The sequence below is a fragment of the Engystomops pustulosus genome, chromosome 10 (genome assembly GCF_040894005.1).
Source record: "Engystomops pustulosus chromosome 10, aEngPut4.maternal, whole genome shotgun sequence".
Lineage (NCBI taxonomy): Eukaryota > Metazoa > Chordata > Amphibia > Anura > Leptodactylidae > Engystomops > Engystomops pustulosus.
Genome location: NC_092420.1, coordinates 60,551,845 through 60,578,317, shown reverse-complemented (window position 1 = coordinate 60,578,317; position 26,473 = coordinate 60,551,845). Strand labels below are relative to the sequence as shown.

General features: G+C 41.6%; 1 protein-coding gene across 3 annotated transcripts in view; it reads left to right on the top strand.

Annotated features, from left to right (window-relative positions):
* The window catches only part of LOC140104572 (dimethylaniline monooxygenase [N-oxide-forming] 2-like), a 95,640-nt gene that overhangs the window by 21,961 nt on the left and 47,206 nt on the right, over nucleotides 1-26,473 (top strand). For 2 of the 3 annotated variants that reach the window (XM_072128157.1, XM_072128156.1), the window contains 4 exons: nucleotides 839-1,038; nucleotides 1,918-2,273; nucleotides 3,272-3,344; nucleotides 16,532-17,015. In XM_072128157.1, the coding sequence (XP_071984258.1) occupies nucleotides 839-1,038; nucleotides 1,918-2,273; nucleotides 3,272-3,344; nucleotides 16,532-16,925 (1,023 nt within the window). In that variant the 3' untranslated portion in view covers nucleotides 16,926-17,015. Of the gene's footprint in view, nucleotides 1-838; nucleotides 1,039-1,917; nucleotides 2,274-3,271; nucleotides 3,345-16,531; nucleotides 17,016-26,473 lie in introns of those variants that run through there. The other variant, XM_072128158.1, reaches the window with a different exon arrangement.

Below are 26,473 nucleotides of genomic sequence, written 5' to 3'. Positions count from 1 at the left end.
GAGGAAGCCCTCTCTCACAGGGGTAGCCCAGGTAGCCACCTTGGCGTATAATGTACTTTGCAACAAAAAAAATTATGAAATAATACAAGATTTATTCTTAGTAACTTTTACTGTTGAATCACTGTCCTCCTTCCAATTCTTATTTGACAATTCCCCTAACATACCCCTGCATTTATTATACGCCGGAGAAATTTCTGTGTATATATGTTTTTGAGGAGAATATGAAGGGGAGAAAGAATTGGCTCCAACTGAGACAATGGGGCAGATTTATCAAGCTGTCTGAAAGTCAGAATATTTCCAGCTGCCCATGGCAACCAATCACAGCTCCCCTTTAATATATTCATGAGCACTGGTAGAATGAAAGCTGAGCTGTGATTGGTTGCCATGGGCAACTAGAAATATTCTGACTTTCAGACAGCTTGATAAATCTGCCCCATTGATGCTCAGCTGATAGCAGCGCACAAGTGAAAAGAAATCTAAATCTTGTAGGATTAGTTATCTCAATATTGTTGTCAGTCAGAAAGCTAAGCTACAAAAAAACATGGAAAAAAAACATAAAAGAAGTGATTCACAATCAGGAGATTGGGAGGAATAAAAGTTGTTACTAAAGTGTTTCTATAAATGTGGTGTGAATAAAGCCTTAGCAGAGGTGGTGTGCTCTTGACAAGGTCATCTGTATTGAGGAAACTTATCTTATATATTTAACTTGCACATAATTGGGTATGTGCCTTTCAGAACATATAGGAAAAGCTAAAAATATGTTAATTAGAGCAAATAAAAGATTGTATAATAGTTTTTTATCTTGTTGTATAGATTCAATATTTAGATTTTGTTTCAGGTTTATGTGAGTACCAGACAGGGGACTTGGGTATTAAGCCGCTTGTTTTACGATGGTCTTCCCATTGATATGACCCTTACAACACGCTTCGGTTTCTGGATCAGCAGTTCTTTACCTGCTGGACTTTTACATAGGCTGCAGGTTAAGCAGATGAACGGCTGGTTTGATCACGCAAATTATGGATTGCAACCTGAAGAAGTGTAAGTTAAAGGACTGGTCATTTTGTATTGATGTCAATAATTTCATGTTCTATGTATTGCAAAAGGATGGAAATTTACTGAACTATTCTGATCAAATTGGCTTTTTAATGCATGTAACATAAGTTCTGGAATGAACTTTCTGCATCTATCTGTCATCTGTTTTTGTTAACCCAAGTTGATATTGAGGACACTCCAAGGTGGCAGTGCTTGTAGAGTGTGCAATGCAATAGCCATAGCATTCACGATTATATTAAAAACCAATGTGTATGTAGTTGGCAGACGTTTCGTTCAACACGTCTTAAAAATGAAAGAAAAAGAAAGGCGGACATGGCTGAGATAAATGGGCCATGCATCAAAACACAACCACATATTACTCAAAAAGAGATTCAATGGACATGTACAAAAATTACAAGACTTGTAATGGAATAGTTACACAGGTTGAGGCTAGCAGCCTATGCCTTTTGGACAGATTATTTGGGGCATATATATTAGGGCCTCTGCGCCACGTCAGGGCTGGCTTATTGCTAGCACTTGCGGTTATTTTGTCCTCTCCATCACCCTACCTTGCTGGCAACTTTTCACATGCTGCTGGCGACTTTTCTGTCAATAAACGATGTGCAGCACCCTGTCCGATACATCAAGAGGCTGGAGCCTCTTGAAGTATCGCGCAGGAGAGCCGGCGTATGATAAATATCCCCCTTTATCCTTATTCATGGTATAAACCAAAAATTTTAAATAACAACTAATTACATAATAGCTTATATTTTAGCGATCCATTTGTATATGAATTGTGCTTATCCCTGAATTACCCCTTTACATATGTACTGAAGAGATAATTAAATATGGTTCTTATCTTTAAACTTTATTTGAAATAAACAGGTCATTTTTAAAAGAACCAATGGTAAATGACCATCTCCCCAGCCAAATCTTATATGGAGCAATACGGATAAAGCCAAACATTCAAAAATTTACCGAATCATCAGTCATATTTGAAGATGGATCTATAGTGGATGGTTTGGATGAAGTTATATTTGCAACAGGGTATAGCATTTCCTTTCCATTTCTTGATGACTCCATCATCAACCTGAAAGGCAACAACGTAACCCTCTATAAGAACGTTTTCCCACCTCACCATGAGAAGTCTACCCTAGCGTTTTTAGGGCTTGTCCAACCTCTTGGATCTCTCTTTCCAGCATCTGAACTTCAGGCTCGTTGGGCTACAAGAATATTTAAAGGTTTGTTTGTTTATTTTGTTTTTATATTATATATGTATTTTTAGTATCCCATTTCTTAAAGTCTCAATAGTGTGGTATTTTTAATCAAACCAGGCTGTCAAAGTAATTATCTACCACCAAGTAATGGTCTGCTTTGTAATAGCAGGCATCTGCAAATGTTGTTACTATCCTTGGTTTAGTGTACCTGATGTGTTCATGCTTTATGGCTGAGTCTAAGTTCTATAAAGTATTACATGTACAATATATACTATAGCTAGATGTAGTTTCCCCAGCAATAATAGCTGGACACCAAGGGTTATATTAGCTTGACCTGCAATGATAAGCTGATGATGACCCACATACATCCTAGAAAAGTAAAACTAAATTGTGAGTGCTTTCCAGACATAAGTTTCTTGTTTCATTGCCAAATGTTATCTCATAGAAAATATTTTTTTTATCTGTGTGCACTTGAGAAGGGCACATTAAGAAATTTGGTTCAACCCGATTCGCAAAATTTTTCGAAAAAATTTTCTAATGAGGCAGTTGGAGCACTCGGGATGTCCCCTCATCACTTGTAGCACTGCCATCCCCACCTATAACTTCACTCTTCTCACAAGACAAATATTTTGCTCCTGTATAGGGTAGAGGTGCACGGAAGAAAACCAATACTCTTAGTGCTGAGGACAGGACCTTAGTACACCAACTGTCGCATTGGAATACAGAATCAAATTGGAATTTCTCAGAATCTGCACAATGAACAGAAATAATAAAAGTATTTTTGAATTAACAGCGCATTCCTTTACAATATGCTGCCAATAATTCCCAGAGAGGTTGTACTTATATTGACTTTTATCTGATGTAGTAGGTGTTTGGTTCCATGAAGAGTAGTTTAGATATTAATCTTGGCAGTCTAATTGTTTTTTATACTGCAATATGTCACGATGTATCAATTATGAGCACAATTACAACACACATGACCTACAATGCACCTTAGTTTACAGCTTTTGATTTTATTGCAGGGGATGCAAAGTTACCTCCTGTGGCAAAAATGGAAGCACATATTAAGAAACTGATAGAACATAAAAGAAAATGGTGAGTTTTTGTTACTCTGCAAGGCTATGTATGGGAAACCCTCTCACATTATATTGTGAAGATTTAAGTTCATGTCAACGTTCTGCTGATTAAGCGATACAGACTGCATTGATGTCAGCCTGGCTTAGATCTTCATAGTATCCTATAGGGATTCATGTCAGTCGTATTCCGAATACTGCAGGTCTAGTGCAGCAACAGTGTAGCTATGCCTCATATATGAAAAACGAATCCATTATCGTTTATAGTTATTGTTTTCTATATAAAAACAAATCTTATATAGTGTGGTTGAAAAAAACATAAGTCCATCAAGTTCAAACAATAAAGGTAATGGAACTAAATTCTATCATCAATGTTATTTTGATGGAAAAAGGCAGCCCCGTTTTGAAGCTCTCTTCTGTCCCTGCTGTGATCGGCTCCTGAGGCAGGCTATCTTGGAATCCTTCTTGGAAGGTCATGTGAGGACTAGAGATGAGCGAACATACTCGTCCGAGCTTGATGCTCGTTCGAGCATTAGCGTACTCGAAACTGCTCGTTGCTCGGACGAATACTTCGCCCGCTCGAGAAAATGGCATCTCCCGCCGTTTTGCTTTTTGACGGCCAGAAACAGAGCCAATCACAAGCCAGGAGACTCTGCACTCCACCCAGCATGACGTGGTACCCTTACACGTCGATAGCAGTGGTTGGCTGGCCAGATCCGGTGACCCTGGAATAGACTAGTCCCTGCCCGCGCTGCTCGTATCATTCTCTGTCTGGATGCCGCTAGGGAGAGAGCTGCTGCTGGTCAGGGAAAGCGTTAGGGTGTTCTATTAGAAAAGTGTTAGGCAGGAGTGATTCTACAAGAACCCAACAGCCCTTCTTAGGGCTACAATAACGTTTTATTTTACTTTTTTTTGGTTTGCCTGTGGCTGGGCTTGCTGCCATTAGTAGTGCAGCTAGTACCATATTGTGAGTAATTTGCAGGGAGACTTTCTACCGTTGTGTTTAGCTCTTAGTGACTCACATATCCACCTTAAACACCGAAGTGGGACAATTTATTAGGGGTTTGATTAGAATTAGGCAGAGTCTGCTGATTTATTTTTTTTTACCTTTATTTCTTTTTATAGCTCAAAGTCATCTTGCAAAGCAGTGTGCTTTCACTGTAGGCTAGAAAATAGCCATAGGAGAACCCCAACGGCTTACTTAGGCCTACAATAGCGTTATATTTTCCTTTTTTTGTTTGCTTGTGGCTGGGCTTGCTGGCATTAGTAGTGCAGCTAGTACCATATTGTGAGTAATTTGCAGGGAGACTTGCTACCGTTGTGTTTAGCTCTTAGTGACACACACATCCACCTTAAACACCGAAGTGGGACAATTTATTAGGGGTTTGATTAGAATTAGGCAGAGTCTGCTGATTTATTTTTTTTTACCTTTATTTCTTTTTATAGCTCAAAGTCATCTTGCAAAGCAGTGTGCTTTCACTGTAGGCTAGAAAATAGCCATAGGAGAACCCCAATGGCTTACTTAGGCCTACAATAGCGTTATATTTTCCTTTTTTTTGTTTGCTTGTGGCTGGGCTTGCGGCATTAGTAGTGCAGCTAGTACCATATTGTGAGGAATTTGATGGGAGACTTGCGACCGTTGTGTTTAGCTCTTAGTGACATGCATATCCACCTCAAACACCGAAGTAGGACAATTTATTAGGGGTTTGATTAGAATTAGTCTGCTGATTTATTTTTTTTTACCTTTATTTCTTTTAATAGCTCAAAGTCATCAGGCACAGCACAAAATCCAGTTGTGTGCTGTCAGTGTAGGTTAGAATCTAGCCATAGCAATAGGATAGCATCGTTTTGTTTAAAAAAAAAACTAAATAAAAAAAAATAAACACAAAAAAAAAATTTCAAGTTTACACTTTAATTTGGAAAATGTTTAACCCGAGGGCTAGGGGTAGAGGACGAGGGCTTCCAACTACTGCAGGGGTCAGAGGCCGTGGTCCTGGGTGGGGTGAAACACCACCTGCTGATGAGGGAGCAGGGGAACGCCCCAGAGCTACACTCCCTAGGTTCATCATGTCTCAAGTTACTGGGACTCGTGGTAGAGCACTGTTGAGGCCAGAACAGTGCGAAGAGGTGATGTCGTGGATTGCGGACAATGCTTCTAGCCATTTGTCCACCAGTCAGTCTTCCACGCAGTCCACCCATGTCACCGAAATCAGCACTCCTCCAGCTCCTCCACCTCAGCCTCCTTCCCCCCAGTCTGCCCCCTCCCAGCAAAATTTGACATTTGAACCGGCATACTCTGAGGAACTGTTTTCTGGACCCTTCCCACAGTCACAAACCACTTGTCCGGTTGCTGCTGAGCAATTTTCCGATGCCCAGGTTTTCCACCGGTCGCAGTCTGTGGGTGATGATGACATTATTGACGTAGTGGAAGAAGTGTGTAAAGAGGTGTCGGACGATGAGGAGACACGGTTGTCAGACAGTGGTGAAGTTGTTGTCAGGGCAGGAAGTCCGAGGGGGGAGCAGACTGAGGGATCGGAGGATGATGAGGTGACAGACCCAAGCTGGGTTGATAGGCCGGGTGAACACAGTGCTTCTGAGACGGAGGCGAGTCCTATAGCAGAACAGGTTGGAAGAGGCAGTGGTGGGGCCAGACGGAGAGGCAGGGCCAGAGCTGGTGCATCAGCGCCAAATGTTGCCCGTAGTCAAGCTCCCGTGGCGAGGGCTAGATTTTCAGAAGTCTGCAGGTTCTTTAAAGAAACACCGGATGACCGACAGACTGTGGTGTGCAACCTTTGCCAAACCAGGATCAGCAGGGGTTCCACCACTACTAGCTTAACTACCACCAGTATGCGCAGGCATATGAATGCTAAACACCCCACTCAGTGGCACCAAGCCCGTTCACCTCCGGCCGTGCACACCACTGCTCCTTCCCCTGTGTCATCTGCTAGTCAGCCCCCTGCCCAGGACCACGGCCCAAACACCTCCCGTGCGAAAACACCATCTTCGCCTCCATGATCCTCCACAGCATCCACCAGCGTTCAGCTCTCCATACCCCAGACGCTGGAGCGCAAAAGCAAGTATAGCACAACCCACCCACACGCCCAAGCCCTCAACGTCCACATCTCCAAGTTGCTTAGCCTGGAGATGCTGCCCTATAGGCTGGTAGAGACCGAGGCCTTTCGAAACGTCATGGCGGCGGCCGCCCCTTGGTATTCGGTCCCCAGCCGCCACTACTTTTCCCGATGTGCCGTCCCAGCCCTGTACAAGCACGTGTCAGAGAACATCATCCGTGCCCTGACCAACGCCGTTTCTGACAAGGTCCACCTGACCACGGACACGTGGACGAGTGCTGCCAGGCAGGGCCACTATATATCGCTGACGGCACATTGGGTTAACTTGGTGGAGGCTGGGACCGAGTCTGACCCTGGGGCTGGTCATATACTGCTGACGCCGAGGATTGCAGGGCCTACCTCGGTCCAGGTCTCAAAGGCCCACTATGCCTCCTCCTCCTCCCACCCCTCCTCCACCTCCTCCTCCAAATTACCATCCGTGGGCATGGCGCCATCAGTCGGTAGCTCTAGGCACAGCAGCAGTGCCGTCGCTAAGCGACAGCAGGCGGTGCTCAAATTGCTGAGCCTAGGCGATAAAAGGCACACCGCCCAAGAGCTATTACAGGGCATCACGGCGCAGACTGATCTGTGGCTGGCACCGCTGAACCTGAAGCCAGGCATGGTTGTGTGTGACAACGGCCGTAACCTGGTGGCGGCTCTGCAACTCGGCAGACTGACACATGTGCCATGCCTGGCCCATGTGTTAAATCTCATAGTTCAGCGTTTCCTCAAGACATACCCCAATCTGTCTGATTTGCTCACGAAGGTGCGCCGCATCTGTGCGCATTTCAGGAAGTCCAGCACAGATGCTGCCACTCTCAGGGCAGCGCAGCGCCGCCTCCAACTGCCCGCTCACTGACTGTTGTGCGACGTGCCCACGAGGTGGAATTCAACAATAACCATGTTATCCAGAGTTTACCAGCAGCGCAGAGCGATTGTAGACTGCCAGATGTCAACTTCCACCAGAACTGGTAGTCAGGTCAGTCAGCTTCCTCAGGTCTACAATGAGGAGTGGACGTGGATGTCTGATATCGGTCAGGTGCTGAGTAACTTTGAGGAGTCAACACAGATGGTCAGTGGCGATGCCGCCATCATCAGCCTCACCATCCCGCTGCTTGGCCTGTTGAAAAACTCTCTGGTCAGCATGAAGTCGGAAGCTTTGCGCTCGTCACAAGAGACGGGGGAAGAAGATTCCCTTGTTGATAGCCAAAGCACCCTTAGGTCTGTTTCTCAGCGCATATCGGAGGAGGTGGAGGAGGATGAGGAGGAAGAGGAGGAGAATGTTGGCGAGACAGAAGAGGGGACCATTGTTCAGTCCTTCACTGTTCAGCATATATGGGCAGAAGAAGAGGAGTTGGAGGAGGAGGAAATGGAGAGTCAGGCCAGTGAGGGGAGTGAATTCTTGCACATTGGTACTCTGGCGCATATGGCAGATTTCATGCTAGGCTGCCTATCCCGCGACCCTCGTGTTCAAAGAATTTATTCCAGCACCGATTACTGGGTATTCACTCTCCTGGACCCACTGTACAAGCAAAATCTTTCCACTCTCATCCCTGGAGAGGAAAGGAGTGTGAGAATGCATGAATACCAGCAGGCCCTGGTGCACAAGCTGAAACAGTATTTCCCTTCTGACAGCGCTAGCGGCAGAGGGCGTACTTCTGCGGGACAAGTAGCGAGGGAGAGTAGGTGAGCAGGCAGCTTGTCCAGCACTGGCAGAGGTGCGCTCTACAAGGCCTTTTCCAGTTTTATGTCACCCCAGCAAGACACTGTCACCTGTCCCCAGTCTCGGCAGAGTAGGGCTGATCTTTACAGAAAGATGGTGAGGGAGTACGTAGCTGACCATACCATCGTCCTAAATGATCACACAGCTCCCTACAACTACTGGGTTTCAAAGCTGGACATGTGGCACGAACTGGCGCTGTACGCCTTGGAGGTTCTTGCCTGCCCTGCCGCTAGCGTGTTGTCCGAGTGGGTTTTCAGTGCAGCTGGTGGCATCATCACCGATAAGCGTACACGCCTGTCGACTGACAGCGCTGACAGGCTGACGCTTATCAAGATGAATAAAGCCTGGACTTCTCCGGATTTTCATTCTCCACCAGGTGAAAGAAGCTCAAACTGAATAATGTATGCACTCCTCCTCCTCATTGTCCTCCTTCTCCTCCTCTTTGTACACTAAAGCAGAGGAAACTGGCTATTTTTTGCCAGGGCCAACTAGCTCTAGCTATAGCACTCTATGTATTTAATTTTTCTGGAGGGCCACCTACCCGGTCCTCTGTTTTAAACAATTTTTGGGAGTGCCACATACAGGCACTCAATCTATTTAATTTTTCTGGAGGACCACCTACCTGCTCCTCTGGTTTGAAAACTTTTTTGGACTTCCACATACAGGCACTATCCAAATTAAATTGTCTCCATAGCAGCCTCCACATGTCGTCTTTTTAGCTGGCATTCTCCAGTACCCTCCCTGACTGCACTATGCACTTTAGGTAAATATTCTTATCATTTTCTTCATGGCCAACCTACTTGTATTCATATGTCTGCACATTTATTAAGGTTATTTTTGACTGTTGTCAGTCTTGTGCCAAACCAGGTTTCATGGCCTGATATGTACATCATATTCACTTCTCATTTTGCATTGAGATCAGGGTTGGTTGCTGGACCACAGCACATTTAGTGCCTTTTAAGAGTTTTTATGTATTTTTTTGATATAATAAAGGATTTGTTACCATTCATATACATCCTGTCTTGTTTCTGTCTTTTTAGCTGGCTCCACACGTTGTCTCCATTGCTACCTTCACACGTCATCGCCATAGCTGCCTCCAAAAGTCGTCCATATAGCTGCCTCCATACATGGTCTCCTTATCAAACGAACTGTGTCAGGCAGAATTTTGGGTTGTTTTCATGGCTTCCACATCAAACTTGTTAACTTTGTCGCCACCCAGCTGTGTAATCCACAAAATATACTGGCAAACTTTTATCATTTACCGATATTATTTCAGCGCTTCTTGCGCATCTGTTTACATTCCCCTCACCTGCCATAACCCAAACTTATAAGAACGCTACTACACTTGATCTTATACAAAAGGTTCTTAGAAGTGCTGTTTGGGGAGTAGCCTAGAGACAGGGGTTTGGATTGGCGAAAGCTCGTCTGGCAGCGGAGCGCCAGCTCCATCCCAAGATCCAACTAACATAGTTTTAACTGCAGCACCTTTAATCTACTACTAGTTCACTGCCTCCATACATGGTCCCCTTATCAAACGAGCTGTGTCAGGCAGAATTTTGGGTTGTTTTCATGGCTTCCACATCAAACTTGTTAACTTTGTCGCCACCCTGCTGTGTAATCCACAAAATATACTGGCAAACTTTTATCATTTACCGATATTATTTCAGCGCTTCTTGCTCATCTGTTTACATTCCCCTCACCCGCCATAACCCAAACTTATAAGAACGCTACTACACTTGATCTTATACAAAAGGTTCTTAGAAGTGCTGTTTGGGGAGTAGCCTAGAGACAGGGGTTTGGATTGGCGAAAGATCGCCTAGCAGCGGAGCTCCAGCTCCATCCCAAGATCCAACTAACATAGTTTTAACTGCAGCACCTTTAATCTACTACTAGTTCACTGCCTCCATACATGGTCCCCTTATCAAACGAGCTGTGTCAGGCAGAATTTTCAGGTGTTTCACCAGATACATAGTGGAACTCGGCCCATCTGTCGCCGCCATGCTGGCGACCTGCAGTTGCAATCATAGCAGCGCAATATGGATGCCCCATACTGTCGCTCTTAATCATGGAACCATTGCCGAAAAACAATTAAAAATAGAACCACTATGCTATTCCATTATTCCTAGGTGAAATATTCAAACGACCCCGCCTGCTTTGAAAATTTATCATTTTTTCAAAGTAAACGCTTCTGGCCCCCAGGCCCATTTTGGGTGGGGAGGAGCCGAGAGACAGGGGCTTGGACAGGCGAAAGCTCGCCTGGCAGCGGACCGCCAGCTCCATCCCAAGATTAGGCAGCCTCAGAGGCATCCATGTATGCTGCCCCTGCTGTTTCCTTTCCATTTCGCCTCCACGATCCTCCACAGCGTCCACCAATGTCTCCATGTGCAACTTTCAACTGTCTATACCCCAGACGCTGGAGCACGAGAGGATATGCAGCACATCATCCCCTTATCAAACGAGCTGTGTCAGGCAGAATTTTCAGGTGTTTCACCAGATACATAGTGGAACTCGGCCCATCTGTCACCATGCTGGAGACCTGAAGTTTCAATCATAGAAGCAATATGGATGCCCCAGTAGTCACTCTTAATCATGAAAGTCGTCTCCATGGCTGCCTCCCCATGTCGTCCCTTTATCAAACGAGCTGTGTCAGGCTCATTTTTCGGGTGTTTCACTAGATACGTTATGGAACTTGGTCACTATGTCGCCACCATGCTGTGTTATCGACTAAATATACCGTCAACCTTTTGTTCACATAGGAAATCATTTCAGCGCTTCTTGCTCACCTCCTTTGGTGAAACATGAGTCCATTTAGGGTATGTCGCCATGACACTCTCTAGCCTGCCACTGCTGCCGCTGCCTCTGCATGCCGTCCCCTATAGTGTCAGGGTCAATTATTGCATGTTTTAGATGCTATCTAGCCTCATTCGGTCACTCTGTCATGGCCATGCTGTTGCCCATAATTTTGGCATAATGGTGCGATTAAGCAGCCTCAGAGGCATCTATGCATGCTGCCCCTGCTGTTTCCTGTCCATTTCCGTGGTGTTTCCATCCTTTTCTGAGGTTCCCAGGAGTTTGGCCAAGCTTCCCTGTGCAGAGCCTTGGTCCCCTTGAAAAATGCTCAAGTCTCCCATTGACTTCAATGGGGCTCGTTATTCGAGACGAGCACTCGAGCATCGGGAAAAGTTTGTCTCGAATAACGAGTACCCGAGCATTTTAGTGCTCGCTCATCTCTAGTGAGGACATATTTTTCATTTTTTATGCATGGATGAAAAAACAATATTCATAAAAGTGGTACAGGGATTAACCCCTTAAGGACGCTGCCATTTTGTAGCTTAAGGCTCAGCCCGATTTTTTGGATTCTGACTTGCTTCGCTTTATATGGTTATAACTTTTGAACACTGTTACTTATCAAAACGATTCTGAGATTGTTTTTTCCCCACATGTTGTACTTCATTTTAGTGGTAAATTTTGGCAGATAAGTTTTGCGTTTATTTACAAAAAAAAAGAAAATATGATAAATTTTTTGAAAAATTTGCCATTTTCGTAATTCAAAATCATTGCGTTTTCAGGCAGATAGATTTACCACCTAAATAAGTTGCTGAATAACATTTCCCATTTGTCTACTTTACATTTTCATAATTTCTGAAATGTCTGGATAATTTATTTTGATGTCACGCGGCTTACAAATAGAATATCGCTTTTCCGGATATTCAGAATTGACTATTTTGGGGATAAATACAGTTTTGAATGAAATTTTACATATTTAGCATCAAAACCCCCTATATAACCAACCCATTTTCAAATCTGCACCCCTCAAGCTATCAGAAACAGCTTTTACGAAGATTGTTAACCCCTTGAGATCTTCATAGTAATTGAATCAAAATGGCGGTAAAATTTAGAATTGTCATATTGTTCCCTTATACGTTCATTTGGCACTAAAATTTACACGTTTCCAAAATATAAAAAGAGAAAACCCACCATACAATTTGTTCTGCAATTTCTCCTGAGTACAAAGACCCCCCACATGTGGCTGTGACTTGTTTTATGGGCGCACAGCGAGGTGCAGAAGGGAAGGAGGGCCCTGCAGCTGCCAGGATTTTAGTTTCCTCATTGGCCCCTTTTGAAGGCTATAAAATTTTCGCTTTTTCGTTGTAGGGCCATGTGATGCCATTTTTTTTGCGGGATGAGATGCTTTTTCCATTGTTACCCTTTTGGGGTTGGTATCACCTATTGTTGAAAATTTAGGAACTTTTTTTGAGGGCAGGAGTAGAAAAGCATCAATTCTGTACTGGATTTTTTACTTTTTTTTTGGTGTTCACCGTATATCCTAATAATCCTGTTATCTTTATTCTATGGGTTGATACGATTTCGGGGATAACAGACATGAATATATTTTCTTACGTTTTACTAAATTTGTCAAACAAAACCCTAATGTGGGGAAAAATCTATCATTTATGTATTGCCGTCTTCCAAGTGGCATAACATTGTTACTTTTTTGGCTTCGGAGCTGGTTGATTGCTTCTTTTTTGCGGGACATGTTGTACTTTGCAACAGTATCATGTCGGAGTACATTTGGTTTTTTGATCACATTTTATAGCATTTTTTGTGGGATTGAAAAGGTAAAAATCATAATTTTTGGAGGGTTTATAACAGTTTTTTTTTACGGCATTTATCGTGGGGGTTCAATAATGATTTACTTTTATTCTACGGATTGTTACGGACGCGGTGATACTATATATGTGGGGTTTGTGTTATGATTTAGACTTTTTTTTGAGTTATATGTCTCTTTATATGTTTTGGGGGTTTGGGGCATTTTTAGTGATTTATGACTTTATTTTTTTATTGAATAACTTTTTTTTTTACTTTTTCACTTTTATACCATGGGACCTGAACAAGCAATCATCTGATTGCTTGTTCATGATAATATTCTGCAATACTGATGTAATGCAGAGTATTATCAGTGTCAGCCTATACACTTGCATAGGCTGGCACTGTGCCAGTAAGATGACGTCACAGACGCCATCTTACCGGCAATTCTTGCAAGTAACTCTGGGGTCCAGATCGGACCCCAGACTTGCTATAGCCATGATCGGCGCCCCCCGAAAACGGTTCAGGGGGGCCGATCGTGGGGGAAAGACCCCCCAGATGCATGTTAGATGCCGCGGTCGCTTTGACCGCGGCATTTAACGAGTTAAGCACCCGCTTAAGCGTTAAGAGGTTGAGCGTTAAGAGGTTAATAAACAAATACACAAATGTATGTGTTTTCTGTACTACATACAGAGCTGTATTTTGGCTGCAAAAACAGCACATTTTACGCCCTTATGAGCATGTAGGTCTCTTTGGCTACTGACTGCATATAGAGGATATTTCTCATTCATTGTATCAAAAGTTCTTTTGTGGTATACCCTCAATTTATATCTCAAATTGCCAAAGAGAATTTAGTGAACAAAAATCTGCCAAACCCCCAGGCAGGATAGACAGCTGCGCTCCCTCTCCTTTTACCCTTTGTCCTGCTCAGTCATAGAAATTATGCATGGTTTTCTTGGTATGTTTTTATTGGAAATTTGTATTGTGGAAAGGGGAAATTAGTTTAACAGATCTTGTTCTCAAAATGAATCTAGAACACAAACAGAAAATGGGAGGGAAGCAGTATCTGGCACTGCACAACAGGGATGTTTCCTGCTTGAAGGTAAAATGTGCCATAGAAGATGTAGTCAGCATATTACAAAGTCACCTAGAGGTGAAGGACTATACTGTGCACATATAATGTCCTGGGTATAGCAGGACAAAGGATATAGAAATTTATATAAGAGAAGGGTATGAGCACTAGCCCAATCCTAAAATAATACCAGCTTTGTGTTAGATTTATAAAAACAATTAATACCAGTGGCATAGTATAGCTTTATCATTTAAAAATGTTAGGAATAATATATCTAAAATGTGTTACAATATATAAAGCAAGTTTATAAATACTATAAATACAGTATATGACATTCAGATTAGATATTGCAAGATATAAAAATAAAACAAATATAAAATACAAAAGTAAAATATAGAAGCACAATATATTATAGCACATCCATGAGGACATAAAAAAGCAAAGTCTTGTTGACTAAACTGGATAACCAAAAAGTGGTACAAAATACTTTTAGTCTCTATTTCTACTTGGAAGATGTGAACCAGCATAAGGTACCGTCATGTTATGTACGATTGTCTGTGTATGAATACATAAAATATGAAATATGTAGTGTAATAATTTTCTACCAGTCACTTGATTCATCTTGGTGAACTGCTAAAATTGTACCAGCACTAATTGACCCAGCAGCAGATAATTAAATCCACATGAACTAGAATGAAAAAATTATGGGTTAACTGCACTTTTTTTTATCCCCTTCATGAGTTGTGATGTATCTATGTACCATACATCCACTGAAGGTGCTCGAAGAGGGCTCATATGCTGACCCCTCTCCATACCGGTGAGTATTTGCTGCATATTACAGCCAATATTTACAGGTAACACCAAGGATCGCCAGCAGTTCAGGAGCCGCAGGGTGTACAGCAGCTGATCATTCGTTACAATGTGCCAGTGGTACATTGTAGTATGGTAGTATATGATATGGAAGGATCAATTAGACAACCTAGGGTTAAAGTACTCTAGGGGGTCTGAAAAATAGTAAAAAAAAAAGTTTAAAAAGTTAATAAAAACAACCTAAAAATGTCTGATCTATATAAATATAATAACGATTATTCCTGGCATTTAACCCCCTAACGGAAAAAGAGTTCCTTTCTTGCCATTTTGAAACATATAAAAAATTGAAATGTGATCAAAAGACTGTACAGTCCTCAAAATGGTAGCATTGAAAATGTCATTTCATCTAGCAAAAAAAGACACCATACACAGTTCCATACAGTAAGGAGTATGATAAAGCTGGCAAAATAAAGATTTTTTTTCTTACAGGTTTTAATTTTTGCAAATATATGAAACCATTATAAAACCTATATAAATTTGGTATCCCCATGAATGTACCAATGCAAAGAATAAAAAAAACTGGGGTGTCATTTGGGGTGCACAGTGAAAGCCGTGCAAATGCATTTTTCTACCAAAATTTTTGTATTTGGAATTTTTTCCCCGCTACACGGCATGGAATATTAAATAATGTCGCTATAAATTGCAATTTGTAATGCAGAAAACAAGCCGTCACAGAGCTCTTTACATGGAAAAATAAAAAAAAGTTTTTTATTGATTTATTTGATTTTTGAAAGTGGGAAGTGAAAATGGAAATGCAAACATGAAAAAGGGCCTGGTCATTAAAGGGCTTAAGTATAATCGGTGTCAGCAACAGTTTACTGAAGATATGGAGGCAAATGTAGCAGTCAGAATAATACCTTAGTGTCATCCATAATGAAACCATGGCAACCATGGCAAGGAGATATCAATATTTTATTTGAACAATGTAGTTTGTAAGGGCCTGTTGAAGGAACACTAAACCAAGCAATAAATGATAAAAGTAAGTTTGTCCTTAGTGTCATTCACTAGCATTTTCTAGGCAATGCTGAGAAAAAAACCCAGAAAAAAATCTGCTGAGAAAAAAACCCTAGAAAATATATTCAACGAGCACACGGCTAAATACCCATGCCACCTGCTCTAAATTTGTTTGTAGCCTGGTTTATTTTTCCTTTATTCTTTAAAATACAATTACATACATATAATCTTACATTTCACATTTTTCATAGTAGCCTCTCTCCCTTCCCCATACCTCATACCTCGTCCCACACCAGCAAGTCGGAACTAAATTACCCCAATAATCCTTTTTTCCTCTGGAGAGAAATGCAACTCCAGCCATTTTCACCACAGCTCAATGTAAGCCTGTTTTGGGTCCCATTCTACTATTTTCAATACCTTCAGCCAAAATTGTCTTATTCGTAATACATTTCCAGAGAACAATTGAAGGTGGTTCCAAGGAGATCCATTTTTTTACAATACAAAATCTGGCAAGGAACAACAATTTTCTAACTACATATTTCCCTTTCACCTTGTGCACGGCCCTTGCCAGATATCTAGAATACAAGTCTGTAGCCTGTTATAGGGGATAAGGTTTGAGACACTCGATCACACATAAGAATCGTAAAAGTAAATGCTGCTCCTCCAGCCAGTTGTCTCGTTTTCGTTTATATGAGAGAGCAGTGATGTACATTGCACCACTGCTCCTCCTTTCTTGGAATGCTGGGATCCCAGAACGGTAGCTGACTGGTGATGATCAATCGACAAAGGCCAATAGGAATGTAGAGGTTTCATTATATTTCCTTAATTATATTTAAGATGGCATCATGATGGTTAACCCATTTCAATATTGCAATTCAATTATCTTTCCACAGTTTTGGAGCTGGCAGAAACCACACGTTACAAACATTCTTCATCGAGTACATGGATGAAGTAGCTGTGGAGATTGGTATTCGTCCCAACATTATGCATCTTTTGCTTACAGATCCTAGACTAGCTGTAAAGGTTTTCTTTGGTCCATGCACACCATACCAATATCGTCTAACAGGTCCTGGCAAGTGGAGTGGTGCAAGGAATGCAATCCTGACCCAATGGACTCGAACCATTAACCCAGCCAGAACTCGTGTTGTTCTGAAATCAATGGAATCTACGTCATTGATTAGACGGCTATTTGTCCTGTGTGGATTGACATCAGCAATTTTTATCGGATTTTACTGTTTAAAGTACAAAACATTGAGGCCACAATGTTCCTTTAAATTGTTTACCTAAAGAAGTATTTCTTATTATTTCTATCTGTTCCTGATTTAATATGAATGGAAAGTGGTTTTATGTTAATAAAATGTTCCAATCTAATTATCATCACATTTCCAGGGTTCTTTGTTGTAAGATCATGTGAACAATTGGCAAAGCAAGAGCTCGATAAATATTTCATCACATCCAGGGATCAGACATTTTCAAGAAGAAAAGTAAACAGTTCAGAGTGACCATCAATGTGACCTGTCCAGAAGTGCCAAACTAGTTCTATCAACCTTACGTAACTCTTTAGACCCACAACCAAATATGTGGTTTGCGGTGAATTATATAAGAAAATATGTGTTGTGTAGCATTTCTTCTCATGGTTTTCTAATTGAAGTAAGGGATGCCACCATCCAATGGTATAAGAAAATATTAATATGGAGTTATAAAGAGGGCGCAGCCGGAGCGGGTTAAAAACGCGTCCGAATGGGCCGGGAGGCGTGTGACGGCATGACGTGAGGATCTCGTTAGAGCCGCGTTCCTCCGCCCCTTGTAGCTTCTCACCGCCCGGCATGGAGGCTCCCCAGCGCCCTCTCTGACGACGCCTGCTCTGACGCTCGATCCGACGCCCCGGCACCAGGAAGCAGGAGCTGCACCGCGACACGTGGAGCGTGGTAGGACACGCTGCTGTCGCTCTTGATGAAGCAATTTTGTGTGGGCTGAGGCCGCGACCGCGGGTGAGGTCCGGAGTCTTCCTCGCTGTTGCGGTCATGTCCCACGCTGGAAAGACTGGAGCAGGTCCTGCGCAAGGTTGTGTCGGTGGCGACATCTGAGGACAGGAGGCAGCACTTAAAACTCTGGGGCACAGGAGACACGGCGTTCAAGGCTTTTAAAGACATATGCATCTGTTTGAGGCAAAGGCTGAAGATACGGTGAGACTGTTCCAATAGTGCTTGCGATTAGTTTATCTTAGCTCGGAGTTTAATATGAGTGATAATTGACTGTCCGGTGGCTAACTGACTGGCCCCTCTAATCTTTCAAGTTGCCAACTAGCTGTGTGACGGATGGCCAGAACTGACCCCTAAACCACAGGAAATGCTCTAATGTGGACTGGGTTGTTTGTTTGAAAATTGACTGACCGGCCTTTTGCTAAATCTACTAACTTGCTTTACAGTATATTGCCAGAACTAACATCACTAATACCAAGATGGAAGGATCTGCTTTAATGTGGACCGGGCTGTTCGTTTGATGTTCAACTGGCCAGCTTGTCGACTTACCAGCTAGCTCTATAATATACTGTTAGCCGCAATTGTAAGAACTACTAGCTGTAAGAACCATTAGTTGTGTGTCGGATGGCCAGAACTAACCATAGGAACTGCTCTAATGTGGACTGGGTGGTTTGTTTGAAGATTGACTGACCGGCTTTTTTGTTAAATTTACTAACCTGCTTTATAGTCTATTGCCAGAACTAACATCACTAATACCAAGGTGGAAAGATCTGCTTCAATATGGTCCGGGCTGTCCGTCTAATGTTCAACTGGCCAGTTTGTCGACTTACTAGCTAGTCCTATAATACACTGTTAGCCGCAACTGTAAGAACCACTCCAATAAGAACTGGGTTGCTTGCTTGGAGGTTAGGCGCCAGGCTTACTTATTATTGTCAGAACTTGTGCTGAAATCGCAAGAACTGTATCAGTGTGTTTTAGGCTGGTTGGCTGGAGGCTAATTGACCGGTCTGCTATTCCAACTACCAGCCGCAGAATATATTGCCAGAATTAACGTTAAAAACTGAAGAACTGGGTTAATACGGACTGGGTCGTCTGGCCGGAGGTCAGGGGATTGATATACTTGACCCGCTAACCAGATTTTTTATACGTTTAGAACCAATGTTAAATATTACAGAACCCTGTTGGCTTTGCATGGCATCCAACTAGTGCAGATGCTCCTTTCATGATTGTAGATAATTGATAAGAATTGATCACGTGTGGTTACTCTGTAGGGCATATTCTGTAGTTGACATTGTTTCATTGTTCTAACTCTGTATGTACTTCCGCTATTGTCCTGATAACTTATTAAGGTGTAAAACTGTGTAATATCGAATTGGTAAAACCGTTTTATATATTGGGAAATATGCCTCCCAAAGCGAGTTCAAGGAAGTCCGGGGGGGGGGGGACTGGATAAAATCTGGAAGACCCCTCCTCCAAAAGTTAAACAGACCACCAAAGATGTACAAAAAGATCAAGAGGGAGAAGGGAACCTTAGATTAGAGGGATGGCAGAGGGAGGATCTCCCCCAAGAACTGAACACGTTGTTGACAGAAATTTTGTCGGCAGTGAAGGACACCAAGAATTCGGTTGATATGTCTAAAGTAGCAATTGATAAGGTAAATGAACAAATTGGCAGCCTGAACTCAGATATTAAGTTTATCAAAGAAGAGATGAATAAAATTCGAGACAAAAATAGGGAGATAGCGGAAAGCTGCAGAGCTGCAGTGACACAAGTGAGCGAGCTAAAGACAGAATTTGAAAAAATTAAAAAAGAAAATATAAAACTACAATCAAAAGTAATAGACATGGAAGATAGATCCAGGAGAGCAAACGTGAGAATAGTGGGCTTTCCAGAGGCAGATGAGCCCAGAGATTTATCAGAAAAGATAGAAAAGTGGTTAGAAGACACTTTTGGGAAAGAGGATTTTTCACCAGTATTTAGCATAGAAAGAGCCCATCGGGTCCCGATGAAAAAACCAGTGCCAGGTAGCTTTCCTAGGGCTATTCTGGCGAAATTGATTAGCTCACACGATAGAGATATTATTTTGAAAAAGAGCAGAGAAAAGTCAGAATTTTCCTTTAATGGACATAAGATTTCAATTTACCCTGATTTTTCTAGGGACACACAAATGGCTAGGGCAAGTTTCAAAGGGGTTAAAAAAAGAATGGCCGAAGCAGGGATACAGTATGCGTTACTGTTTCCATCTAAACTACGTGTAGTGTTTAAAGAGAAAACCTGGTTTTTTTCAGATGCAGAGGAGGCATCGGGCTGGCTAGATAAACAAGGCGTTCGCGCCTGAGTACGTTTGGGAGGCTTCCCTTATCCTTAGAGATTTGATACATATACTAAAGCAGCATCGGGTGGTGTTTAGAGCAGGGGTGGGGCGGAGGAACGACGCCATGGAGTGAAGGGACCCGTTGAGTAAAAGCAGGATGGGTCATTTGGGGGGTTGTGGGGGGGGTTGGGGTAGGGGGGTGGTGGGGGGGGTCTGCGGGTGGTGGGGGGCTATGGTCTCCCTGCAGGAGGGTTTGTTTTTTTGTTTTTTTTTTTCTCTCTCTCTCTTTTTCCTTTTTTTTTATCTGAATGGCGGGGATGGTTAGAATAGTTACTTGAAACATCCGCGGGGCTAGTGATAAGGTTAAAAGGTGCCAGATATTCGATGTGGTGAATAGACATTTGCCAGCGATTATTTGTTTGGTAGAAACTCACCTAATTGAAAGACATGCAGATCGATTTAAGAAAAAATGGGCAACCGAGATAATCCATTCCTTCGGTAACATATATTCCAAAGGGGTCACAGTATTAATTCATGCGGACATAGATTTTGTGATAGAACAGAAACGTATTGACAAGGACGGGAGATATGTTTTCCTATATGGGAAACTATATGGAAAGACAGTGGTCCTGGCATTTATTTATAACCCTCCACCTTTTTCCTTTGGAGTTCTATACGAGCTGCTCTTGTTTATGGAACAAAAAGGTAATTGTGCCCTGTTGATTATGGGGGATTTTAATGCAACCATGGATAGGTGCCGTGATAGAATATCAGAATCAGAATGCACCTCGAGACAGGGAAAGAGAGAGCCTCTGGCACTTTTTTGTGACGAATTAGAGTGGATAGATGTGTGGCGCAAATTATATGGCAACAGAAGGGCTTTTTCTTGCATGAGCCGGTCGTATGGAACTCTATCTCGAATTGACCTTTGTTTAGCTAACTCTATTGGTTTCAATATGATACACAAGATGTTATATGAAACTTGTCCCATATCAGATCATGGTCCAGTGATGATTACTTTAAAAAAAAATGAAGGGAGGAAAGAACGCATATTTAGGCTTAATCCCTATTGGGTGACAATCCTCGATTCCCAAATCAAAATGGAGACACCTATTCATGAGTTTTGGTTGATAAACGGAAGGGGATAGTGGTATAATTTGGGATTCATTTAAAGCCTTTATACGAGGAATATATAGCAAAAATATTATTTTGGCGAAAAAGAGATTTAGTGAGAAAGAGAAAGGATTAAAGGAAAAATTAGCAGAAGCGGAGAGAAATCTGTGTGAGCGCCCCACGGAGGGAAATAGACAGATAGCGAATGATGCCAGAGGGCGTCTTCAGGAGTTTTTAAAACAAAAAGCACAGCACAAAATTTTTTTCCAGGGCCAGAAATATTTTTTGGAGGGAAGTAAACCCGGGAAATTATTAGCTGATATAGTGCAAACATCTAAGGTTAAGGGGAAGGTTATTGCTGCGATTATGAATAGGAGGGGGGAGATAAAGAGAGCCCCGGAACAGATTGTACAGGTCTTTAGGGAATACTATTCTAGTCTTTATAACTCCCAAATGGACAAGCAAGAGGTAGAAATTGATCACTTTTTGGGGAGGGTTGTATTCCCCACATTGTCTTCATCCCAAAGAAACCTCTTGGACGCGGAGTTGACCCTGCCGGAGATTTCTGATGCTTTGGACTCCTGTATCAAGGACTCTACTCCGGGGTCTGATGGTCTCCCCTTTAGTTTTTATAAAAAATATAGGGAAGAGATCCTGCCTTATTTATTAGCGACATTTAGAGAGGGGTTCATTTTGGGCTCACTCTCTAAAACAATGGCAGAGGCCAATATCACTCTGATTCCAAAGAAAGGAAAGGAGCGATTGGATGTAGGGTCCTACCGCCCAATATCCTTATTAAATACGGACATTAAAATCCTCGCGAAAGCATTAGCCCGTAGGCTTCAAAAAGTAATTAAAGAAATTATACATAGCGATCAGAAAGGGTTTATCCCAAATAGAAAAATAAGTGACTGTATGCTGAGGATTTTTTCAGCGATAGAGATGGGAGGTGGGGGGCATCGCTCCATCCTGTCACTGGACGCTGTTAAAGCGTTTGACAGGGTGGAGTGGTGCTTCCTATGGAAGGTCCTCGATAAATTTGGATTTGGGAGTAAATTTATAGGTTTTGTAAGGTGTATGTATAATTGTCCAATGGCAAGAATAAAAATGGGGGATACTTTGTCCGAAGTATTTCCATTGTCCAGAGGTACTCGCCAGGGCTGCCCCCTTTCCCCACTCTTATTTGCGTTGTATATAGAACCCCTGGCCATTATGGTTAGGGAAAATAAGGAGATTCAAGGTGGAGGCTGTGGCGGCATAGAAGACAAAATATGTCTGTATGCCGATGACATGGTGTTATATCTTGAGGACTCTCTACAATCTGTTCCGAGGGTACTGGAATTGGTTAAGGAATATGGTAGGTACTCCGGACTGGAAATTAATTGGCAGAAATCAATACTTTTGCCTTTATGTCCAGAGGTGCAGAAAGCCTTTTCAAATAAAGATGAACTTTTATGTGTGGATCACTTTACTTATTTAGGCACGGTTGTTTCTAGAGAACTGAGTGATTTTGAGGAGAAGAATCTAAACCCCTTAATACAGGGAGTAAGAAATAAAGTGAAGACCTGGGATAAACTACCTCTAATAAGAGCAGACAAGACGGGCCTAATTAAAATGGTTTTGTTTCCCAAAATTTTGTTCACTTTGTCTGCCTGCCCGGTTTGGATAAATGAAAGCTTCTTTAAGATGCTGGAAAGGATTTTGAATGACTTGCTATGGGGGCGGAAGAGGGTTAGGATTAAGATGTGTTATTTATATAAGCCAATTGATCAAGGTGGCTTAGGGCTACCCTTTTTTAAGGGCTATTACTTGGCAGCTCGGTTGAGCAGCTTGGAGAGATGGGAGTCGAATATTACTATTTTGCATTGGCTCCGACTGGCGGAGGGCAAAGTTAATAACATTTTTGAGTTACTCGAGTCATCACTTCCGCTAGCCGAACCACTCTCAAAATCTTTAATATGTCAGGCACTATTTAGATCTTGGTTGGAGACAAAGAAGATATTTACAATACAAGGATTTCAAGAAGAAACACCAATATGGTTTAACGATAATCTTCCAGATATGAAAACGATACCAGAAAGGTTTTGGATTAAGAAAGGGGTCACATATATATCTCAAGTGGTGTTGGAAGAAAAGATAGTGACTTTTGAGGAATTAAGAGTGAAATATAGGTTAAGTAGGAGGGATATGTTTAGATATATACAACTTTCACATGCACTAAGAAAAGGGAAGCACTTGATTAGATTAAAGAAAGAAACTCACGAGGGTTTGGAGTTTATTAAAAAAAATAGGAGACACAAAAAAAACTATATCTAAGATTTATAAATACATTTTGAAGGAACATACGTGTAAATTTGTACATGGATCTAAAATGAAATGGGAACGGGAGATTGGGGCACTGGGTGGGAAAGATTGGCAGCGTGTGTACAGTAACTTTAAACAGTGTTCGTTGAATTGGAATCACAGGATTATACAAATGAATTTGGTATATAGAATTTATTATACTCCTGATCTTTTATCCAAAATGAAAATTAAGGTAGACTCGAGGTGTAGCAAATGTAATAGTACAGAAGCTGACTTCTCACATGTTATATGGGAGTGCGCGGAGATGGAGATATTCTGGAGAGAGGTGTTCGAATATACATCCAGGACGCTAGGCCAGAATCTTAACCCATCAGTAAGAGTTGCTATACTTGGCTTAGTCGATCTGGAAGGGGTCTCCAAAACCCAAAGGATTTTAATATCCAAACTAATGAATTTAGCCCTAGTTTGTGTGGCTCGTAAATGGGGCAGCAAAGATCCACCCTCTAAAAAAACATGGCATAATCTCACCCTGAGAGTGAGTCAGTATGAGAAAATGTACTCTGTCAAGAATGAACAGCTATCCAAATGGGAAAATATCTGGTCAAGCTGGATCTGATTTTTTTTTTTTTTTTTTTTCTTTCTCTCCTGCAGGGTGGGAGGGGGTAAGGGTGTGGAGGGGGGAGCGGGTTGGGCTTATATATAATAACAAAATATGAAGTGTTAAATTAACTTAAGGACGAGTTTGTATTAATACTAGGAAGATAAAATACGTATGATTGGGGGAAGGTCACTTTATAGGTAAATGTATTTATAAGTCTTGATATCTTACCTTTGTATTTTTTGTATAATGTGTAATATTTAATAAAGCATTTTAAAATTTCAAAAAAAAAAAAAAAAAAAAAAATGGAGTTATAAATTTAGGCAGTTTCCTTACATTTAGACTTTACAGGATTGAATCCAGATTTTATTTAATGCCTCCTAAAGTAGTAATTTTTTGTTTCTTTACCTTTATAGCATTATAGCATTATAGCAGGGATGGAAGTGGAGCAGGTTGGTAGCTATAAATATTTGGGCGTAATCATTGACAATAAATTAAGCTGGCATGAGCATATTGATAAGGTCTCTAGACGTGCTAATAGTAATCTATTCTTTTTACGTAGACTAAGAGCATTTGACATCCAGAGGACTATGTTGGTCGGTTTCTATAATACAGTTATGGTGAGCGCATTTGCATTTGCCCTAGTGGCTTGGGGCAACTGCATTTCTAGTAGGGACTGTCAAAAGATGAATAAAATAATTAAGAAAGCCTCCTCGATAGTAGGTTTGCAATTTGATCGATGGGAAAAACTTGTACAGTGCGGGATACTAAGGAAATTGGAAAAAATTAGAAATAATAGAGACCATCAAATGCATGGCGTGCTGCAGGCACAGGTCAGTGGTTTCAGTTCCCGTTTTATTCTTTTGCGCTGCAGGTCGGAGAGATTTAAAAAAACGTTTATACCGGCCGCTCTCGAGCTATCAAATATCGCAATTAGGGGTAACATATGAATGTTTTAGAAATTAAGATTATTGGAAATATGGGTTCAATTTTATTACTTTTATAATCTATTTAACTAATTATTCACTTATGTGTATTGGTGTTTTTATTCTGTCTTATTGTATATGTGTTCCCTTTTTATGTGAGTTTTTATATATGTGCTGTCTTGTTAATTTTATGTATTGCTGAGGTGACACTTTAAATGCCCTTCTGGGATAATAAAGTATTATTATTATTATTATTATTATTATTATTCCAGGGTCCATACCTGTATTATTCTGCTTGCATGAGTATGTAAAAGGTCTTGAATTCAATCCACATTATGTAAAAATAATTACCTATAGGATGACTTAACCCCTTAAGGACCAAGCCACTTTAGGGATTTCAAACAAAGAATGTTTTTTTTAAAATCTGCCCTGTTTTACTATATTCAAATTAGTGGAAATATTTGGAAGATATCTTTTGCATTCAATTATAAAAAAAATGGAAATTTGTCAGAAATATAGAAAAAATCTGTTTTCAAAGTTATAAATTCTTTACCTTTCAGGCAGATAGTCATGGCACCCAAATAACTTTATAAATAACATTTCCTCTTTATGATGACATGGTTATTGTATGCATCCTAGGTTTCTATGGGGCTTCGAATTGTGGGTGCACTTTTTTACAGTTTTCAAGGGACTTTGAGAGGCCTAATAATAGTAAAAACCCCATAAATTACCCCATTATAGAAACTATACCCCTCAATGTATGATAAACCAACTTTAAGAAGTTTGTCAACCCTTTAGGTGTTTTGCAGGGGTAAAATCAAAATGGAGGTTGAATAAAAAATGTGTAAATTTTAACCAAAAAAATAAAAAAATCATAATGGATTAAATTAAAAAAATCTCCACAAAGTTTGATACCCAATTTCTCAAATATGATACCCCATATGTGTTGATGAACTGCTGTATGGGCACACAGCCGGGCATAGAATGGATTTGGCGACATCCAAAGCAGAGTTGCATTGTCACATTTTGCAGGCTATAAAATGTTTATTTTATGGTAACATGGACCTACGTTTTCTTATTTTTTTCTGGGATGAGATCCACTTTCCAGGTACCGTATATACAAAACATGTGCTGAAAATACTCAACTCGGCTTATACACGAGTCAATACAGCACTTTAAAAAAACTTATATACTCACCCTTCGGTAGTCCCGATGCGCAGCGCTGCTCCCCCGATGTCAGCGCGGGTCCTCTTCTGTCTTCGATAACATCCTGCAGGGCGCCACCATGTTTTTCTCCCGGCCGACGCATAGTATGACGTCAGCAGCGGCCGCGTCATACTATGCGCCTGCCGGCCGGGAAGGACGTTACCGTGCCCTGCAGGATGTTACCGAAGACAGAGGAGCAGCGCTACCCATCGAGGCCACCGTGGGTGAGTATTAGAGATGAGCGAACATACTCGTTCGAGCTTGATGCTCGTTCGAGCATTAGCGTACTCGAAACTGCTCGTTGCTCGGATGAATACTTCGCCCGCTCGAGAAAATGGCAGCTCCCGCCGTTTTGTTTTTTGGCGGCCAGAAACAGAGCCAATCACAAGCC